The sequence below is a fragment of the Mastacembelus armatus genome, chromosome 7 (assembly GCF_900324485.2).
Source record: "Mastacembelus armatus chromosome 7, fMasArm1.2, whole genome shotgun sequence".
NCBI lineage: Eukaryota > Metazoa > Chordata > Actinopteri > Synbranchiformes > Mastacembelidae > Mastacembelus > Mastacembelus armatus.
In genome coordinates this window covers 2,028,490-2,047,340 of record NC_046639.1, presented here as the reverse complement: position 1 = coordinate 2,047,340, position 18,851 = coordinate 2,028,490, and the positions used below count along the sequence as shown (strand labels likewise).

The following is an 18,851-nucleotide window of genomic DNA, read 5'->3' as shown; positions in this document are numbered from 1 at the left end:
ATAGTGTGGTGAAGTTTTGTGTTAATGGTATTAACTTTAGATACTGATATTTTTTAGAAATCATTTTTAGAATCAGAGTTCAGGTGCATTTGTACTTCGAGGGACAGCCTACCTCAGTGCATATAATAATATATATGATAATACAATACATATTGTAATTTTTACTACATATCCATCATGCCACGGGCCCTTTAAAGCAGCAGCTGGACGGTTTCCAACAGGGAAATGCCAGCAGATTCTGCCCTCTCATCCTTACTCAGGGAAACAGCAAGCAGCAACACAAGGTTAAAAGACCAACTAATTACTAATCCCTGAGTCACTGACTTCAGCGGGTTATCTCCACATGTACATCAGTGAACGCATCATAAATACAAACTTTAACATTTTATTGTGGAAAACACATTGGCTGTTTAGTGTGAGAACATGAGAGTCAGCCTCAGTGTACAACTTCACAGATAATGCATCAGAGAAGAACATTCATCAAGAAGTAGAGAAAAAACCATCACACTCACTCGCCCACCTATCTTTTTAAGTTCAGGAAGTCAAATACTTCCTCATTTTGGACACTTCTTATGGGATTTCCTCTTCAAGTTCCTGAAATAATATATATGCCATCAGTACCACAAGCAAAGAATCAGTTTTGGTTTCACCGTGTCACAAGGAGAAATTAGATGTTTCTTTAGCTTCACCTTAATTCTCCTCCGGGCCTCAGCCCTTTCCTCTAAGGAGACAGGCTCTTTGTCAATGCGGTCCAGCTGCAGCGCGTGCATCAGCACACTTATCCGATGGTCTGTCGTTTCCACAAGAGGGTTGTCAGACATGACCAAAACACGCAGAGTTTTTGACAGAAGCCCAAGCGACTGTAGGGCATTCTCATCCACAATTGCATTTCCTCTAAGGGAGAGAGAGAGAGAGAGAAAAAAGTGGAAAATATAATCCAGGATATGACATGTTATTTGGAGTTTTACTTGATAAACATCATGATTTGACCTGATAAAACTGTGTACCTGATGTTTAGGTAGTGGAGACATTTCATGTTGGGGCAGAGGCCATCGAGAGTATCCAGCTGGTTGTCACGAAGGTGAAGAGTAGTGAGATGTTCTAACCTCTCCAAACCCTCCAGACGTTTGATAATGTTTTGAGCCTAAATGGAAAGCAAGAATGCTAACAAGCACTGTTGTCTGGTTATTATAGATATTATACATGTGATGTACTAAGACTGGTGGAGATGAATCAAATTCATCATGTGTGTTAGGGCCACTAACTCAATCAAAGTAGCTTAATTACCAGATACAGATTCCGTAAGTTGGGAAGGTTGATGCCATCAGTGGTATCCAAGTGGTTTCCCCTTAGTTCCAGAATTACCAGGTTGGCAAAACAGTCACTCTGAAGACCACTTACTCTCTTAATACTATTACCTGCCAAAGGAGTTCCAAAATGGTGTATAATCTTAACCTAAAGTTTATTTATACAGCACTTCTCAAAACTGAAGCTACAAAGTGCTTTACAGTGAACAAAGTAAATAGGAGGCATTAGAAGGTAAAAACATTTTTGAGAGAAGAAAATCAGAAAATCTTGTTTATGGACAAGAGTTTTGTCTAAGACTTTTAATAACATCATATGAAAAAGTTAACCCCCTTCTGATCATCTTCTAGTTCATATACCTCTTATCCTATCAAAGCAGTAACAGCAGTCAACCTAACCTGCAGGTCTTTGGACTGTGCAAAGAAGTTGGAATACCCAGAGAAAGTAAACAGGCTTAGAAAAAAACATGCAAACTCCAAACAGAAAGGCCACGGTTTGGACCCAGGTTGATCCCAGAACCTGCTTGCTGTGATGCAGCAGTGTTAACCACTGCTCAACTATGCCACCCCTCCTGATCAAATAAACTGTCTCCTCATTTCCCCAAATAAAAAAAACACAAAGTTTGACTGACCTCTCTTCACACTCAAATGGTATCACAGAGAACACCTCTTATCCTGACATGAAATCCATCAAACAAACCTGTAAGATCGAGGTTCACTAAAGCAGGCCCAACGAGGCCATCCAGGTCTGTCAGCCGGTTCCCTGCTACACTTAGCCACTGCAGGTAGTTCAAATGGGCAAAAGGTTTTCCTTTGAAGGATTCTACAGAATTTCTGTCAACCTACAGAAGAGATGCATTTGAGACGAGTGAATGATACCATCAGCCCCAGGGAGGTCTTTTTCTAAACGAAATGAAAATTTTCCTTGCCTTCAGCCAAAGCAGTTGTGTCAAGGATGCCAGAGGAGAAAGATCACTGAGGTGGTTATTGGATACATCCAGATAACGTAGATGAACATAACTGCTGATTGCAGCTATGTCATTAAGTCCTCTAATGACCAGAAATCAGAATAGATGTACACAATTAAATATAAATAATCTTAGTTTAAGAGTTGAAGGACAAAGAAAGACAATTTTGTTTCGTCTTTGTTTGTCTGCTTACTTGTCTTTAAGGTCCAGTTTTACAAACGCATGCCCCAGTCCGTTTCCTGTGCGACACAGTAATGACAGCCCCTGACTTATAGTTTCTTGCGTCAGATGGCAAATCTGTACATGTGGAGCACAGAGATAGAAGATAGCAAAGGATTGTAGTTATCCAAATTGGTGGCTGTGATGCTTACATACTGGGAACAAAATTCACTGTATGACACTAAACCCCCCTGTATAACAGAACTAAACACTGGATGTGGAAGTTTTCGCATGAGCTGAGAATCCCTGTGCAGGGGCTGATATGTTCTTTGCAGATAACGCAAACATCAATAACTTGAGTTAACTACTGTATTGTTAGTGCCTTCTGAGAGCAAAACAGATTAGATAAACAGACTAAATAATCGCTCAAATAGCAGTTACTTATTTGGCTCAGTATAATTTTAATAATCAGCTAAATAATACAATCCCCTTCCATCGATCCCATCCTTTCATTCATTTCTGTCACTTCCAGTGTATTTTAAAATACTTGACTGACTTAAATTAACGCGTGGGGGAAAAGCAAGCCAAATCCAACTTCACTTAAACGTGACGAGTTTATATTTGGGGTCATGTTAAGTAATGAAACGAGATCTGGGCTCTTTAAAGAACAGTGGAGTGAATGTAATTAATTTACATTACATTACATTTAATTATTTAATTTACTCCATCTGTTTAAACCAAAAAAACCTGGCATCAGCACAGAGTTTCTGGATTTCTGAGTATGATTTAATACAACCTACATAAAACAAACTTAGCTTAGTCTTTAAGCTAGTCAAATTTCCAGCTAGCCACTGCACTAACTACATTCCCTCAAACTTATCATTTTGGTAGCTAGTTAGTTAACTTAGCTATACCTTCTCGTCTTCTTGACTCATTTCTTCCTGTCCACTGCCAACATCCGACAAGACTTCATCTTCATCTACCTCAGACATCTTAGTCAATTGGACTGATTTCACAAAAATTAGCGGGTCAATGGTACCGATCACTGAATAGCTAGTTAACGTTATGCAAGCAACTGGCACTCTAGATATATGTCGCTGTGCCAGGCAACTTACTAGCTACTAACGAGCCGGTAAAACTGATTTCAGCTTTGTCACTGTACAACTATTAACAAGATACCGAAATGTAACGACCAACAGTGTGATAACTAGCGCTAATCCTAAGAAGAAGCTAATGTTGTTTGTTGTCGTTGCCATGGAAACCGAACATTAGCATGGCTGGACGTTAAGACTCGCCGACAGACGTAAACACATTTCAGGGACAACTAAAAGTGGTTGGTAAGATGTGTACACTTCGTGCAGGTCAACATGTTGCATAAGAAACCTTAAACCAAAAGTTACATTATAGTCCGCTTTTTTTTCCTAACCACCGATTTGCAACAACAGCTTTGGACAGTTTGGGTTAAAATGTCGAAATATTTAGACAAGTTGCTGTTTCCTGGCTTGATATGTAATGAAATGAGTAATTAAATAATTTCAGGGAGCTTTGTTATTAAAACAAATACAGAAATCAGAATGACTTCCTCCAGAAATAACTATGTATTACTATATTGTGACTTTGTAATATGACAAGCTGAAGACACTTTACATCTACATATTACTGTTAGTGTGGCCCCGTCCAGTTTATGAGGCCACCATTTCTGAGCTCCCATCTTGGTATAAAAGTGCTCATTCTAAAATGTATACACAGTCCATGCCCAGATCAGCCATTCACTGAATGACAAGGCATAAAGCATTAAATTAAAAAAAAAAAAAAATTAAAAAAAAAAAAAAAGATTAAAAAAATCTATAGTGCATAGACATTAATAGAAAATCCCATAAAGATCTATGCTCATCTTTCATTTTACAACAAATGTTTCCCATCTACATAAAACCTTTTATCAAACACAAGCTCTGAAAGAAGTAAGAACGCAACACTGCATCATTCAAAGGAAAGCAAAAAACAAAAAAAAAACCCAAGTGCATTCTGTGCAATATCCTGACATCCATTGCTACAGGACCAGTTCCTATTCGTGCATTGCCACCATTGAGGTAAGTATCATGTCAAACCAAGATAAGAGGTTTATCTATAGATGTCTATCTATATGATGTTAATGGTGAAGTGTTATATGCTGGGCGTTGTTCTTGTCCCATCTGGGTCAGGACTGTGAGGCTTCACGGTGAGGGCTCACTCCATTTGCATATTGCGAAGTAGAAGCCCCTTTTTCACACCTCCCTGCAGCATCCTGGCACCAAGACTAATTCCTGTCATCCCATCACTAAAGAGAGAAAGAAAATTCACAATATTCAGCTCACACACAAACCTGTAAACAGAGAGTCAAATCCACAGTTGTTGGTAAAAGGTTCTCCTGGCCTGGTAATGTGACGTTATAGAGTATAGAACCAGTGTTACAAAAACAATCTTTACGGACTAGTTATAAACAAGAGCATCCCCACTCCTAGCTATAGTTAGAATAGAAAACCCTGACTTATACAGTACACAAGAACAGTACATGGTAACATCCCATATGTTCTTGTTGACCACTACGCAGCCATAAACCTGAAACAGTTACACTGTGAGACGTCAGTATAGGGAGTCATTGACTTCATTGCTGCTTACACAGGGTTAAACTTCCTCCTCTTTGGATCAGGAGGTTCGGGTCCATCCACAAGTCTCTGCAAAAGAAAAAGAAAAAATAAATAAATAAACTAAAGCATGACATCATTACCAATTGCATTCAATATGTAAAGAGCATAATTATTCTACGCTATGTTTTCCAACTCAGAACCAACCTCTTTCACTGCAGCTTCCTGCTGCTTTCTTCTCTGCTCCAGGTTTTGCTGCATGCACAGATAAAGAGGTGAAAGTTCAGATGTGGTAACTGGACAAATGTCCAATGTCCTTAGGACAAACCTTTGTCATTAGGGTATAACCTTTACATACAGACAGTAAAGAACTTATCAGATAACAATTTAACAGAATACACTGAAAACAGGGTAGCATTCCAGCCAGGACTTAACAAATACTCCTTATCCATCAGTTATGTAGAGTCTGTAACAGTGTGAAATTAAGGGTGACACTGTTTGTGTAGCTACCTTATGTAGCTCAGAGAGCTGCTGGTGCCTGATGAGCGCTTCTTTGCTGGGAAACTGTCTCCTGCACAGCAGACAGGCCAGTTTAACCCAGTCTGTCAATCTTCCCTCCTTATCATCTTTTTCGCCTGCTTCTTCTTCACTGTCAGTTTCTCCACTATAGGCTGGGACCAGACCCTGCTGCTGAGGAGGGGAATGCTACAGGGGAAAGAAACAAAGTCAGGGGGTAGATAACTATATGTAACATTCTCTAAAAAAAAAAAAAAAAAAAAAAAATTTAGAAAAACTGCAAGAAAACAACAGATACATAAGAACATAACTGTGCTCATGTCCTTACCTCTGTACTTTGTCTGATTTGATCCAGAAAAATCTGAGGTCGTTCAGACAGTGCCCCCTACAGGACAGAGAAGCAAATGGAATTACTAGTTTGGCTAATAACACCATATCTTCAACAGATTTTTATTAGTCTTGTATTGGAGTATGTTGGTTTTAAGCACATAAGCCTGATCCCTCTGGTTAATGAACATCCTCTCCACTCACTGCTGAGCATGTGTGTATGAATAAGGGTCAAGCACCTTTTTCTCCAGGACAGCATAGCCTGCATCAGCACTAGCGGATTCTCGTCGATCATCTAGGTGACTGTGGCCAGGTGCCCTCGTGTAACCAGGAGGCAATGCTGTAGAGCCCGTGACAGTGGAGGAAGAAACGGAACGCATGTTCTCTTTCTGTCTATTGAGACTCTTAGCCCAGCGCTCCATGTCCTTGGCAATCTAGCAATACAAAAATTACATTAGCTAATTTAATGAACTCAATACAGAAAGATTTCCCCATTTCTAAATTTCTTATTCAGATGTGGTGCAATCTAATTATTGAGTTCAATCATGTCCAGCAATAACTACTACCACTGCAATTTTCAATTTTTAGCAGAGAACACACAAGTATTAGTATTTAACCAACTATGGTAATTCTGAGCAGTTTTTTTTTTTTGTACCTAAAAGATATCAGGTATACTTGTTATTCAACAGACTTCTTTCCACTATGTAAAGTACCTGTTGAGCAGTTTTATTTTTGGGTTTGTCTTTTTTCTCCTTGCCAGGGGCAGCAAACAGTGAGTCAGAAGGGGCTGCACCATCGCTTGTGGGAGCACCTTCGGTGTTGGCCTGGCTGGCAGCAGGAATGTAGGTATGTTTCTCTCCATCCCAGTACATATACTGCTGAGTGTGAGGGTTGTAGTAGTACTGCGAAAAGGAGGGCCACCAAAAACAAGACTGAATTGCTGAGGAAGAGAGCATATTCAGAGATATCTTGCCAAAATTACTGGCTTGACATTTAGACTGCATTACATACACCTCTCTGTACCTGGGAGTTAGGGTCATAGTAGAGTCCTGTGAGTGGGTCGTAATAGTAGCCAGAGCCTTCATCATACTGGTATGTGGACACATCTGGCACAGCTACAGTCAAAGTCAAGAGATTCCATTTAAAAACCTCGAGAGAATCCTAGAAGGTAAGCTTGATGGTTCTATTTAAATCAGCAGTTCTATTTTTCATATTCATTCAGTTAAACATGTAGCATTTAGCACATTTTTTCCAATCGCTGAACAGATCCATCGTTTAGAGAACTACTGCCCTAGACATTCGTTATTTCTTCCACACACATATCACAACAAATGTAGTGCTTTTATTTAACCAATTATTGATTCTCAGTGTTATGTTCATGCCAGGTGGGGCTGGACACCACAAATAAACTCCCACACTGAAGCAAAGTCAGAATACACAAGTCTTACGGTATTGCTGGAGCTCATGTTCAGTGCCTGGGGTAGCAGGCTGGCTGGGAGTAGCTGGCTGTGGTTTTCCTACTATCTCCACCTGCAGAAGGAAAAGTTTTTAAAAACATGTGCTATTGACATGAAACACCATGAGAGGAAAAGACCAAAATCAAAAAGTAACATTGTACCTGTGTCGCTGGTGTTGACGTGGTCATAGTGATGAGAGCAGTTTGTGTATGAGTGGGAGGCTGCTGCATAACCACTGATACAGAGGTGACTGCCTCATTGCCTGAAATGGCAGCTGCAATGAACAAGCACACACAAGTGGCTTAAAAACATTCAAATTTAAATATCCATAAAGATGATATTGCTAATATGCTCTGCATTATATCTATATGTGATACCAACCTGGGGCAGCTCCTACTGTGTATGCCCCCATTGGGGCTACTCCTGAACTGGGCAAAACAGCAACTCTGGCATCTGCCTGGGCCTTGAAAGTTGTGCCATCTGGCCCAGAGTATTCATTTCCCTCATGACTGTAAGTTACTGCTGCCCCCTGCTGATAGGCTGCTGTATCTATACCCTGACCACCACTTGATCCATTCCGAGCAGTCTGAGAATGAAATTTAATTTTTAAATTAGGCAAAAACATTGAAAAACAACCCCAACACATTGAAATACAATTTTATATCTACAGAGATGAATTGAAATAGTTGTCTTTGCTGGACTGAGTCATTCAGACAGGTTACCTGCGTTACAGCCCACTGTGCAGCAGCTATAGCTGTGCTGGCCACTGTAGCAGCACTCACTCTGCTACCGTCTGTCAGGAACACATCACTGACACATAGAAAAGAGCCACAGGGAGGTGTTCATTGGTTTCAGATCTTGTGCTTATGACCTCTATTTCAAAAGCTTTATCACTATTTTTAGGCTACTCATTTGTTTAAGACAATCTTTTCTGAAGCATGTTTGAGCCACTTTTTTTCACATGACAAATGAGTTTTAATTTGACTTGAATCCACAGTAATAATGTGCAGTGCACTTTGCAAACAAGTTTGGGTGTGTTTGAGTGTTCACCGTTTGGAGCCTTTGGCAAACTCCACGACAATAGCCTTCCCGTCAATTGAGAGAGCCGGCTGGAGGGCCTGTAAGATCTGGAGCAGCTGAGATGCCTCCTGTTGATAACACATAGATTTGGACACAACTGTATGTTATAGCCTATGAGTGTACATATTATTAGGAAAAAGCTAACACATACCTGCCTAGCTAAAACTGATATAGCGTCATCCAACAGTTCTACAATCAATCCTCCTTTCATGAAGGTTGTAATGTTCAGTTTTTGTTCGAACTCTTTCAGAGGTGTTCATTCAACTTTATGATCATTTTAGAAGGTGCAGTTTGTGTTGCTGTTGAATATTGTGTTATACTGAACTATGTTTCATTTATTTTGCCCATGCCCACAGAAACCTCTTTCTGCATACTACACTACAGTTCAATGGCAGCACACCAAAACAATCTCAGCTGAATAAACACCTCACCGAAGTACAAATTTTAAAAACTGACCAATATCACCTTCATTTTTCACGGTTATTTTTACAACAAACCAATTGAGTGTATTTCAGAATTGCAAAAGTAACCAAAAATGTTTATGAATGAAAATCTGAATAGAAAAAATTACAATGCTCAAATACTTCTGGTTCTCACCACTATGGTAGTAAGCTGTAGAAAGGCAAAGCCCCTGTTGAGATGTGTGTGCTTGTCCTTGATGAGGCGAACGTTGGAAGGGGAAAGAGTGGCAAATGGAGCCAAAGCCGATAAGATGGCTTCCACTGAAGTGTGTGGGCCAAGGTTTCTAAGTATCAGAGCTGTGGATTGAGAGGGTGAGGGAGTAATATATATTATATTATATATTTAACAATTCAGGCACCAGATAATATAAGTTGTGTGAAATGACATATCCCATAATGCCTTCTTCACGTTTGTAAGCAGCTGATAATCCAATATTTCAAAACAAGGCAGAAGTGTATGAACTTATCACGATTCATGCTAAACAATGCTTTCAAAACCTATTGCTTAACAAAATGAATACAGTGGTTACATAAAGAGTAATCAAATAAAAGATGAACACGGGTAGGAAAATGTCAAAATACATACTGTCATTGGCGACATCCGTCTGCTGGGCAGCTTGTCCTGGGGTGACAGTAGGACTGGAAGAGTGGTAGGGCACAGGCAAGGGCAACAAACCTTGGGCACCCTCTTTCTGAATACCAACAGGCAAATCCCTCTGCAACTGGGGCAATTTTAGCTCAGCCTCTGCCAAAGGACAACATACCATTAATGCATGCTATATTCTATAGGAGAGCTTGACTGTAAATGATAAAATAGTTATTTATAATTCCTAAGTTTAACTTTACCTGATTTAGGCACACTGCATTTGAAGCACTTCTCTCTCCTTTTAAAGTTTTGCACACCACACTGTTGAAAACCAGTATCATATTAGCTACTGTGGGAAAGACTTCTTAAAAGAACAAGCTACTCCAGTGACTGAAAAGCAACCAAAAATCATTCTAAGCAATCCAGCTTAGACTTCATGCCATGCAACACACATGCACACAGACACACACACAGACACACAACCTTGTTGCAGAGCCAGTCTTCGTTGGCACGTGGTTTCGGGTCGCTGTAGTGCATCGACACTCTCTGCCCCAGAATCAACAGCACTCCCTGTAAGAAAAAGAAAGAGAGAGAGGTGGGAAACAATGAGTATCAGCAATAATTAGGCCACACATGCCAGAGAAAGGGCTCATCTCACAAGAGATGAGAATGAATGATAGGGACAACAGGGAGAGAGACAGAGAGAAAAGAGTGAGTAGAACTGAGGCTGAAAGAAAGAACACCAGAGAATTGCAACCTTCAGCTTTAGGAAATTGGGACGGACTGTTATGGAGTGTGTGTGTATGTGAAGTGTGTGTGTCCATTTTTTGAGGACACAAAGTTGTGTTCAATTGTGTCGTCCCTCCCCCCTCAAGGGGAAACCTTTGCACAGTTTTCCACACATCCCATCCCACTGCCACAACTTCCAACCCCAATAGACAATAGCTTCATACTAAAGATGTAATCATGATAGATGACTCAGGGAGGAGAGGATCAAAAGCAAGAAAATGAAGTACTATAGTGGCTCTGACTCAACATACAACAGACAATGCGAAATTTATATTCACAGTCATATTATCCAAGAGGTAGTACTGTAAACTTAAGGGAGAGAGTGAGAACATGTGAAGAATGAGGAGTGCTCTATTAAAAGAGAGTATGGGACAAATTGTGAGCAAATGTGATGGATGCATCCTGTTGTGAAAACTAAGTAGTTGGGCCCCAGACAGAGAGACATCATCGTGATGTAACATAAGTTTGCCTGTTTGTGGAAATCTGTATAATTAGAAAAAAAGGAGACTTTTCTCTTTAAGTATGAAAAGCTACCTACCTCACGGACACAATTTTGCTCCACTTATGTATGTGTCTACAGCATACAGAAATGCATCATGTGCACATGACAGGGCATGATGTGACATGTAACATTTGTCCAGATGTTAGCCTGTGTGTCTCATTGTATGCATGTACATGTGTATGTGTGTCTGTGTAGAGGAGAGTGACCTGGTTGGTCTCCATCCAGCGGGTGGCCTCCTGTATGAGATTAAACTCGACGAAGGCGAATCCCCGGCTCTGACCTGGACACCGCCCAGCGCCATGGTAACCGAACAACAACAACAACATAACAACAACGCAGTGAGGGGTTAGTGCTTCATGTACAGAGGAGAGAGAGACCCTGTATCAGCACTAATAAAACAAACCATTGCTTCCACTCCCCCTTGGAAATAACACAGTTCACATCCAGCTGGAGAGCTGCTGTCAAATTCACTACAAGGGTGGGAGGAGGCAATGCCAAGTATCTCAACAGGGTCAAGAAGAGAGGGAGAAAGAGGGAAAATCCTACCCACTCATCAGTTTGAGGTGGAGCGCTTTGGCTTTGAATGATGAAGCACCAACAGAATAGGTACACAAGCGAACACATGCATATCTCTGCTACTCTGAGAATCATGAGTGCACTGAACTGTAGCACTGTCATAGATTACCCATAGATCCTGTCCATACATTACTATGACTGACAGCATATTACACAACATGTTTAGTTTATCAAACAACACAGAATTTGGAAGGTTATCACTAAAGGTCATCATTTAAACATTTAAAAACAGAGAGCGACTTGTCCTAAAGACAGAGACACAGTGATTCAGGTGTGAGAAAAAGAGAGAATTGTGGGGGACTGTAAGCGTGCCTGAGTCAGATAGGCACATCTTACAGACAACCAGAGAGTTAGCAAAGGCGAGGCCAGTGAGACAATGGCCTTAATAGGAAAAGTGTTTTAGAAAAAGACAAGCTTTTCTATGTGATATGGATGACACTGAGTACGTACGTGAGAGGAAGCTGCAACACTTACACCCCAGCATTCACACACTCAAAAATGGCCACAACAAATACAATCGGACAAAATCTTCTGCTGCTGCTGCTGATTTCTCAGTTGATACTGTTAGTTGTTGAGCAATATTCAGCTACTCAGACACTTCATGGTGGATAAATCAGAATCATGAAAGGGTAAAGACAGTAAAAAAGCTGAAGCAACGAGGAAAATTAAAGCCATGGAGTAAAGACCTATAATCTAACTGTGTGCATGCATTCTTCTCTTAAAGGAAATTAGAACAGAGCTCTCCTTTGTGCCCTGTGGCCACTAGAAACATTAAAGACACCAGGAGACCAAAGATTCAGAGCAGAAATCTAAGCACAAAGCTGCATGTTAAGCATATAAATGTGTTCTGGTATCAGCTATCTACCCCGCTGTCCAGCATGAAAAACACAGTGAGAGTAAGAGAAGGCAAAGAATAGGAAGGACACTCGTTAACAAGTGTGAGAAGACGAAGCAGATAAGGGCATGTCACCTGAAAGAGCAATTTAAACAAAAGAGCTGGTAATAGACGAGTGTGACATAAAAGAAGATATAGTACAGTAGAGAAAAAAAAACCCAGGGCAATGGACAAGTTCTCACCTGAAGATTTGTTCCTCATGAGGCGAACCTCTCTTGGCTGGATCCCCTGCTCCTGAAGTTGTGCTCGTATCTATGGACAAAGTGACATAAAGACCTTAGGCCTACTCAAAACAAGACCAATGCATTATCAGACCACTTTAGAGACATACACTTACCTCATTGGCTGTGGCATTAGGCGGCAGCATGCGAAGCATGATGATGTTGCTGGGCCTCTGGTTGTGGTCTACATCTGCACGGTAGTCCTGGTCTCTCTGATCCAGGTCCTCAAAGGGCATGTCTGGGCCAGCACTCCCACAGCCATGCTCCTCTGATCCCACTAGAAAAGCCTGCATAGAACCATCACAAATTATTTTGTTGCTGATAAGATTGTAGCAGCTGTTACAGCGGATAGACTTGTAAGGACTCACCCTCCTCTTTGCAGTCCCACGAGAGAACCTGCTGTCCTCTCTCTGTCTTGCTGTACTGAATTCAGTCTGTTCACAGTGGGCATCACCACAACCCCATTTGCTCTCTCTACTACCTGAATGAGGGACACTATTCTCAGGGAAACCTCTTCCACTTTTCCCTCGAAACCTCTCCTGCAGGCTAGTCTGCAACTGCTCAAAGTCCTGTTTGGATCCCTCCTCCTCTCTTTGGAGAATAGGAAGGTTTAGGTCAGACTGTGACAGAGTACAAGGGGGCCATAGGAGCCCCTTCCCCTCACGTCCAATTTCCCCTCGCCCATCTCCCCGGTGGTGGAACCCCGGGCGGTCTTGATGACAAGCTGGTGAGAAGTCTTGGACACCTGGTGTTGTCTCATGTGGTACGTCCCCCTCTTCTCTGACTTCAAATCCGGTTCCTGTCTCCTCTTCCTCTTGGCCATAGCCTCGGTAGTCCATGTCCCGAAAGTTGTGATCACTGTGGGTGTTGCCATACCGACCAATGCGGTCCCCTCGCCCACCCCTGCTAAGCATGAAGAAAGATGACTTTAGGGAAGGGGTCTCAAACTCCAGTCCCCGAGGGCCACTGTCCTGCGTGTTTTCCAACTATCCCTGCCCTGCCCACTGCTGATTACCTGGATCAGGTGTGTTCAGCCACTCAGAGGCTGCAGGGGCAGGGATAGTTGGAGATCTGGAGTTAGAGACCCCTGCTTTAGGGACTTAGGGCGTCAAAAGTTAGAAAATGAACTGTTCACTCACCTCCGATTATAGTCCATCACGATCCACTGACTGTCCTCCAGGTCTCAGTCCCTCTTCTATTTGTTCAGAGCATTAGGTCTCCTGAAAGCACGTCTGCACTTTACTCCTTTAAATAACAAGTAGGAATCAGGAAAACTACACCACATACTTTATCCTTCAGTAACAAAGTAAAACACCGGAAACAACAACAGGGAGTCGATGCAACGCTACAACGTGTGTTACACACAGCAGCAGGCGTCGTTACCTCCTCTGTCAGGTACATTCTGCGGTAACATTACGACTTTTCTAACTTCACCATAGTTCTAGATACTCATGTCCTACATGTCAAATGAACTGTGAGCGTGCAGAGAACAGCCTTCTGCCCAAAAAGGAGTCTCGGACAATGACGTGTGGCGGTCATCTCTGCTAGCGGACAAGCTAACAGCTTTAGCCTGGAGCTAGCTCGGCCAGGCTGCGAGACGCGGCAACCCAACATCTGGCAGCCGCTGCAAACACGACTGCAGCTGCATGTGACGGCGGAGAAACACTTACCAACTCAGGCGTGACAACAATGTTGTAGCTGCCAGGCTGAAGCTCGGGTGGGACGCGTGTTTTATTTTACAGGAATCCAAATGTAAAATGGCCACAGAAAAACATTTCACAGGGGGCGGGGCCGAGACGTGACTGAAGGATTTGATTGGTCCTTAAAGCGTGACGACATTAATGCTGAAAGATGATTGGACGAGAGAAACAGGCCGACGTAAACGTGTGCGCGTTTCTGAATGTATCGTCACACCAAACACAAACTCAGACAATCACATATTTTCACTGGATGAGTGTTTTATTTGGGGAAAATGTAAATTAATGCCAGAAGTATAGAGCAATTGCTGTAGTTATAAACGAATGGATCAAGGAACAAAAACACCTTAAAACAAACAAACAAAAAAACCCATAATACCAGCTTTATTTGGGGAAAATAAACCAGAAATCCCTATATCACAGTACAAAAAAAAAAAAACAAAAAAAGGAAAAATGCTCTAGCAGCCCACCCCAAAATCCTCCTTGCACCCAAAGCTTGACCTTCAATTAATTAAATGAAATAATACTAAGGTTACACTTTATCATTTAACTGACATAACATGATCAAGTAAATGATTTAAAACATACTATAAAATCAACATCAACAATAAAAAGTTATAGTACAATAATGACATCATTAAAGGTAGGATGGGGAGAGTTGAGTAAAAGGCAAACTTGAAACACACATCTTAGCATGTCCTTACAAGGCCTTGTAATACATACAGTACATAATTGACATTCTAGTAATAAGATAAGCCTATAATCTATATGAAAGAATAGTTAACCTATCAACAACACTTGTGATTTGACCCACTGATTAATACAATCAAAATGAATCTCTGGTATATGCAAATAAGGTCCTAAAAACTCATGTTCAACCTGATTGTGCCTCTAGATAAAGTACAACATCTTCCAGTAAAGTGTAGTTTTCTATGTCACTCTGAGTAGCTGTTAATTTCATTACCCATCTGAGCCATGAAATGTGGCTATCAGGGGTAACTTTGGCATGGAAACAAGGATTTAAGTCATGATGCAGAAGGCCTTTCCATGCATACAGTACATAGACATATATGTTAATACACACGCACAAAAATATATACACATTCACTGCATGCAGACCTGCACTGGAGAAAATATACCACCACACAGTTGCACACACGCACACACTCTAAAGTTCAGGTACGTAACACCATATGGGAAAATATCTCATACAATCTAGTTTAGGTATACCCCTGCATAGCGCCTGAGTCAGAATATGGGCCTGAAGGAGCCAAGCCAATGACAAAGAGAAAGCATTTAGAAATGTCTAAGTACTACAAATGTCAAAATAATACCCCATCTAAGTAATGAATCCTTACCCCTCAACTTACTCTTCTTGACACTCAAGGCACTACATGTAGGCGATACTGTGTAAAATCCACTTCGACATGGTCTTAATTCCAATCTATATTTTCTTTATGTCTTTTCTGTCTGTCCATCTGTCTTATGTTCCCAGTGTCTTTGGCCTGGTATGGACCTTATTTCTCTTGATTTCTATCATGGCACATTTTAACCCGTTTACATCTACCCAATTTCAAATGACGCCCCACCACCTCCCCTACAGATTTCTAGACCTGAACGCTTTTTGATAAACATGAGAAAAACTGCACATAATCTAATGTTTACATCAAGGATCAAGATGTAGAAGCCTATAAAATTATTTCAGACCTGCTTCCATTCGCTGAGGATAATAGGGTGACCAGAAATTGAACGTCTGCAAAACTTTTGTTGGCCCTCCCCAATATTCTCCCGATGTCAAATCTCAATCAAAGCTGCCCTCTCCTTCTGTGCTGGAGGACAGCTCCTTCATCTTCTCCCAGAGCCTATAAGAGAAGGCAGGTGGACCTCTTGCCACGTTTCTTGGCCTGCAGTGCTGCTCTAGTTGCCATCTCAAAGACTTCCCTCACACCATCTTTGGTTTTGGCAGAACACTCTTGGTAACCATAAGCACTGATGCGGTTTGCCATCTCTTTGCCATCTTCGTATTTAACTGGCTCCTGAGGACGCAAGTCAGAGAGAAAGTTTACATTTTGACATTTATACAGACAAATCTGTACATATCAGCATGTTTTAAACAAAAAAAGCAGACCTGTTTCATTTTGGCAAGCTCGCGTCTGGTGTGATCATCGTTGCGCAGATCTTTTTTATTTCCCACCAGAATAATGGGAACATTTGGACAGAAGTGTTTCACTTCAGGAGTCCATTTTTCTGGAATATTCTCTAACGTGAGTAGAAAGAAAAAGCACAGAAATTAGCAACATATCAGTTTTACAATCATAAGGTGGCGTGAGTGTTGCAATGATAGTACCTAAACTGTCCGGACTGTCTACAGAGAAGCACATGAGGATAACATCAGTATCAGGGTAGGAAAGCGGCCTCAGCCTGTCATAGTCCTCCTGACCTGCAGTATCCCAAAGTGCTAGTTCTACCTGAGAAAAAAAAGCAACAGTTACATGAATGGACAAATGTGTGGACAGATTGCATACATAAAGAGGTATTTAAGTTCCACAACTTTTCCACCCATATTACATAATTCTTATCGCTAACACAATATTTATACAAGCATGGAAAATTGTTTTTGGATTAATTTTTACTAAAACTAAAATTAGATTCATATAATTTTATGAATAGTTTAAAAAAGTCATGTAAAAAAGAAACAATTACATGTTTATTTGATCAGGCTAATTGATACAGAATTTTTAATTAAGTAATTTTTAAAACCAAAACAAAATTAACTGGTTTCAAACAAATATCTGCTGTTTTATTCTCTGTATACTAGAGTTTTGTATTGCTAGTAAGTGATTAGTTCTCCCTGGATTTTGGACTTTTTGGTTAGACAAAGCCAGACATAGGATGACATCACTGTGGGCTTTATGAAATCACAGATTTTTAAGCATTTAGATCAAATGATCAACCAAAAAAAAAAAAAAAAAAAACAGACAGAATAATTGGTAATAAAAAAACCATTGGTAATTGGAGCCCTTATGTGAAGATGTCCTCTTAGACTCTAGATAAACATTTTTCACCATTTCTGATTTTATAAACAAAACAATTACGGACAGTATGATTGTCAGATTTCTCACTAATGATAAATTAACATTAGTTGCAGTCTGAAATGTTTTCATTTTGAATTCATAAAACATTACACACCAACATTGACAATAATATAATAACTTTGATAATGTGATAAGTAAAACTTTAAAGTTTGAGTTAGTCCTTTTAGTAGATACTTGAACCATCTCTTTAAGGACCTGTTAGACCCACACACCCCAGATGCCAGCCAGTGATTTATACCTGTTTCCCATCCACTTCAATGTCTGCCACATAGTTCTCAAACACAGTGGGGACGTACACCTCTGGGAATTGGTCCTTACTGAAAACAATGAGCAAACAGGTCTTCCCACACGCTCCATCACCAACTATTACCAACTTCTTCCTGATAGCAGCCATCTATGGAGAAAAAGAGCCCAAAACAAAGTTATAGTGAATTATCACTACTGTCCATCATAGGCCCAAACTAGAGGTTTTAAACTGCATATCAATGCACAAACATCATAAATCAGAACAAACTTTCTATGTTGCATATGGTGCAGAGACAATAAGGTTATTTGCTGTTTTCTATCAAATGATGAGCAGAAGTAGCAGCTCAGACAGTCAAACTTGACAACACTATCAAGCTGTTCTAGATGTGTATTCGCTTAGTTCAACATATCCCGATGTACTTCAAGAATTGAAACCAAAAAGTCCCGGGTGGTAAACAGTGACACTGCCTCTACAGCGTGTAGACATAACGTTTCGGTGCTTTGCCCCGTCCCTGATGGAGGACTGAGCACTGAAGTCCGGGCCTGTCAAACCAGCTAACAGCAGCTAGCAGGAAAGCTAACGGTGTTTCCCATGGTTTGGACAGCTGTCAGTCACTGTATTCTCACGAAAATGATAACTGCAACATTAATCAAACTACTGTGATCCCTCTGTGACTGAAACAAAAAGTTTCAAGCTTAATGTGTGAAAGTTATCGCTAGATAAAATTACCGCTTGGTGTTTCTGTGTCCGCCTTTCTCCTCTTCCTGACCGACTGGAAAACTCCGCCTACTGCTCATGCGCATGCGCGCAATTACGTCACACGTCGGTAGGACGTAAATAAAGCAAACGGAACATGTAACTAAAGTATGACAGTAATTCAGTTATAATTACCTAATATTACATATTATTATTATTATATGTCCTGGACATATATTAACTAACTATATAAAATAGTGTCAGGATGTAACTAAAAACGTTTGGTCAAGAGATGAAGTCTTCTTCTTTTTCACAGCTTTAGGTTCTAGTTTCTTTAGAGATCTTAAACAAAATAAATCTGTCTAGTTTGAGTTAGTAAAACAAGTCCACATAAGAATTTCCATCACAGATTATTCTTCTTCTTGTCTCATATTGTTTAAGTTAAATAACTGTTTCAGGTGCAAACTAATTTCACAAAAAAACAAAGATTAGAGAAAAGCCTGATGGGAGATCAGTCATGTTACAGCCCCTCAGATTTGTGTTGACTTCTGACTGTAGAAGCACTGGACTTGTATCACTGCATATATAACTGAATAAGTAGTTTCAGCTGATAATAGTTCTATACTTTTACTGAAGTAGAATTTCAAATGC

The 18,851-nt window shown here is 40.6% G+C and overlaps 3 protein-coding genes across 6 annotated transcripts; all 3 read right to left on the bottom strand.

The window, feature by feature from the left end:
• Window positions 1-371: 371 nt before the first annotated feature.
• lrrc23 (leucine rich repeat containing 23) lies at window positions 372-3,883 on the bottom strand. The gene is made up of 8 exons (XM_026332315.1): window positions 3,346-3,883; window positions 2,466-2,569; window positions 2,234-2,354; window positions 2,005-2,146; window positions 1,288-1,418; window positions 1,008-1,144; window positions 690-894; window positions 372-594 (listed from the first exon to the last, which is right to left on the bottom strand). The coding sequence occupies exons 1-8, from the start codon at window positions 3,421-3,423 to the stop codon at window positions 571-573; spliced, it is 942 nt and encodes a 313-aa protein (XP_026188100.1). The 5' UTR covers window positions 3,424-3,883; the 3' UTR covers window positions 372-570.
• Window positions 3,884-4,016: 133 nt separating this feature from the next.
• On the bottom strand, window positions 4,017-14,260 carry rbm10 (RNA binding motif protein 10). Of its 4 annotated transcripts, none has more exons than XM_026332312.1 (23): window positions 14,136-14,260; window positions 13,605-13,685; window positions 12,834-13,371; window positions 12,582-12,752; window positions 12,427-12,496; window positions 10,980-11,053; window positions 9,966-10,052; window positions 9,743-9,803; window positions 9,483-9,641; window positions 9,033-9,193; window positions 8,406-8,503; window positions 8,078-8,165; window positions 7,737-7,941; window positions 7,517-7,629; window positions 7,347-7,428; window positions 6,922-7,013; window positions 6,612-6,800; window positions 6,138-6,332; window positions 5,900-5,956; window positions 5,566-5,760; window positions 5,263-5,310; window positions 5,090-5,145; window positions 4,017-4,748 (listed from the first exon to the last, which is right to left on the bottom strand). In XM_026332312.1, exons 2-23 carry the CDS (start codon window positions 13,619-13,621, stop codon window positions 4,658-4,660), a joined length of 2,847 nt encoding a protein of 948 aa, XP_026188097.1. In that variant the 5' UTR covers window positions 13,622-13,685; window positions 14,136-14,260; the 3' UTR covers window positions 4,017-4,657. The 4 variants fall into 4 exon arrangements, with proteins under 4 accessions (XP_026188097.1, XP_026188099.1, XP_026188096.1 ...); XM_026332314.1 differs by having other exon boundaries at window positions 12,834-13,368; XM_026332311.1 differs by having other exon boundaries at window positions 13,605-13,710; window positions 14,136-14,253.
• A 145-nt stretch (window positions 14,261-14,405) lies between these two features.
• LOC113145551 (rho-related GTP-binding protein RhoA-C-like) lies at window positions 14,406-18,299 on the bottom strand. Its single transcript, XM_026332399.1, has 5 exons — window positions 18,234-18,299; window positions 17,496-17,651; window positions 16,510-16,630; window positions 16,291-16,421; window positions 14,406-16,198 (listed from the first exon to the last, which is right to left on the bottom strand). Exons 2-5 carry the CDS (start codon window positions 17,649-17,651, stop codon window positions 16,025-16,027), a joined length of 582 nt encoding a protein of 193 aa, XP_026188184.1. The 5' UTR covers window positions 18,234-18,299; the 3' UTR covers window positions 14,406-16,024.
• Between the last annotated feature and the right edge of the window lie 552 nt (window positions 18,300-18,851).

Bases quoted from the DNA above. Each gene is read 5' to 3' on its own strand.
- rbm10 (XM_026332312.1), bottom strand. The intron at 9,194-9,482 runs GTATGTATTTTG...CTCAATCCACAG, and splicing joins GACGGATGTCGCCAATGACA to CTCTGATACTTAGAAACCTT. The intron at 8,504-9,032 runs GTGAGAACCAGA...TGTTATCAACAG, and splicing joins TACAGCTTACTACCATAGTG to GAGGCATCTCAGCTGCTCCA.
- lrrc23 (XM_026332315.1), bottom strand. From the start codon at position 3,423: ATGTCTGAGGTAGATGAAGATGAAGTCTTGTCGGATGTTGGCAGTGGA. The intron at 1,145-1,287 runs GTAATTAAGCTA...CTTTCCATTTAG, and splicing joins ACTTACGGAATCTGTATCTG to GCTCAAAACATTATCAAACG. The intron at 595-689 runs GTGAAGCTAAAG...ATATTATTTCAG, and splicing joins AGGCCCGGAGGAGAATTAAG to GAACTTGAAGAGGAAATCCC.
- LOC113145551 (XM_026332399.1), bottom strand. From the start codon at position 17,651: ATGGCTGCTATCAGGAAGAAGTTGGTAATAGTTGGTGATGGAGCGTGT. The intron at 16,631-17,495 runs GTATAAATCACT...TTTTTTTCTCAG, and splicing joins TTGAAGTGGATGGGAAACAG to GTAGAACTAGCACTTTGGGA. The intron at 16,422-16,509 runs GTACTATCATTG...TACTCACGTTAG, and splicing joins AGACAGTCCGGACAGTTTAG to AGAATATTCCAGAAAAATGG.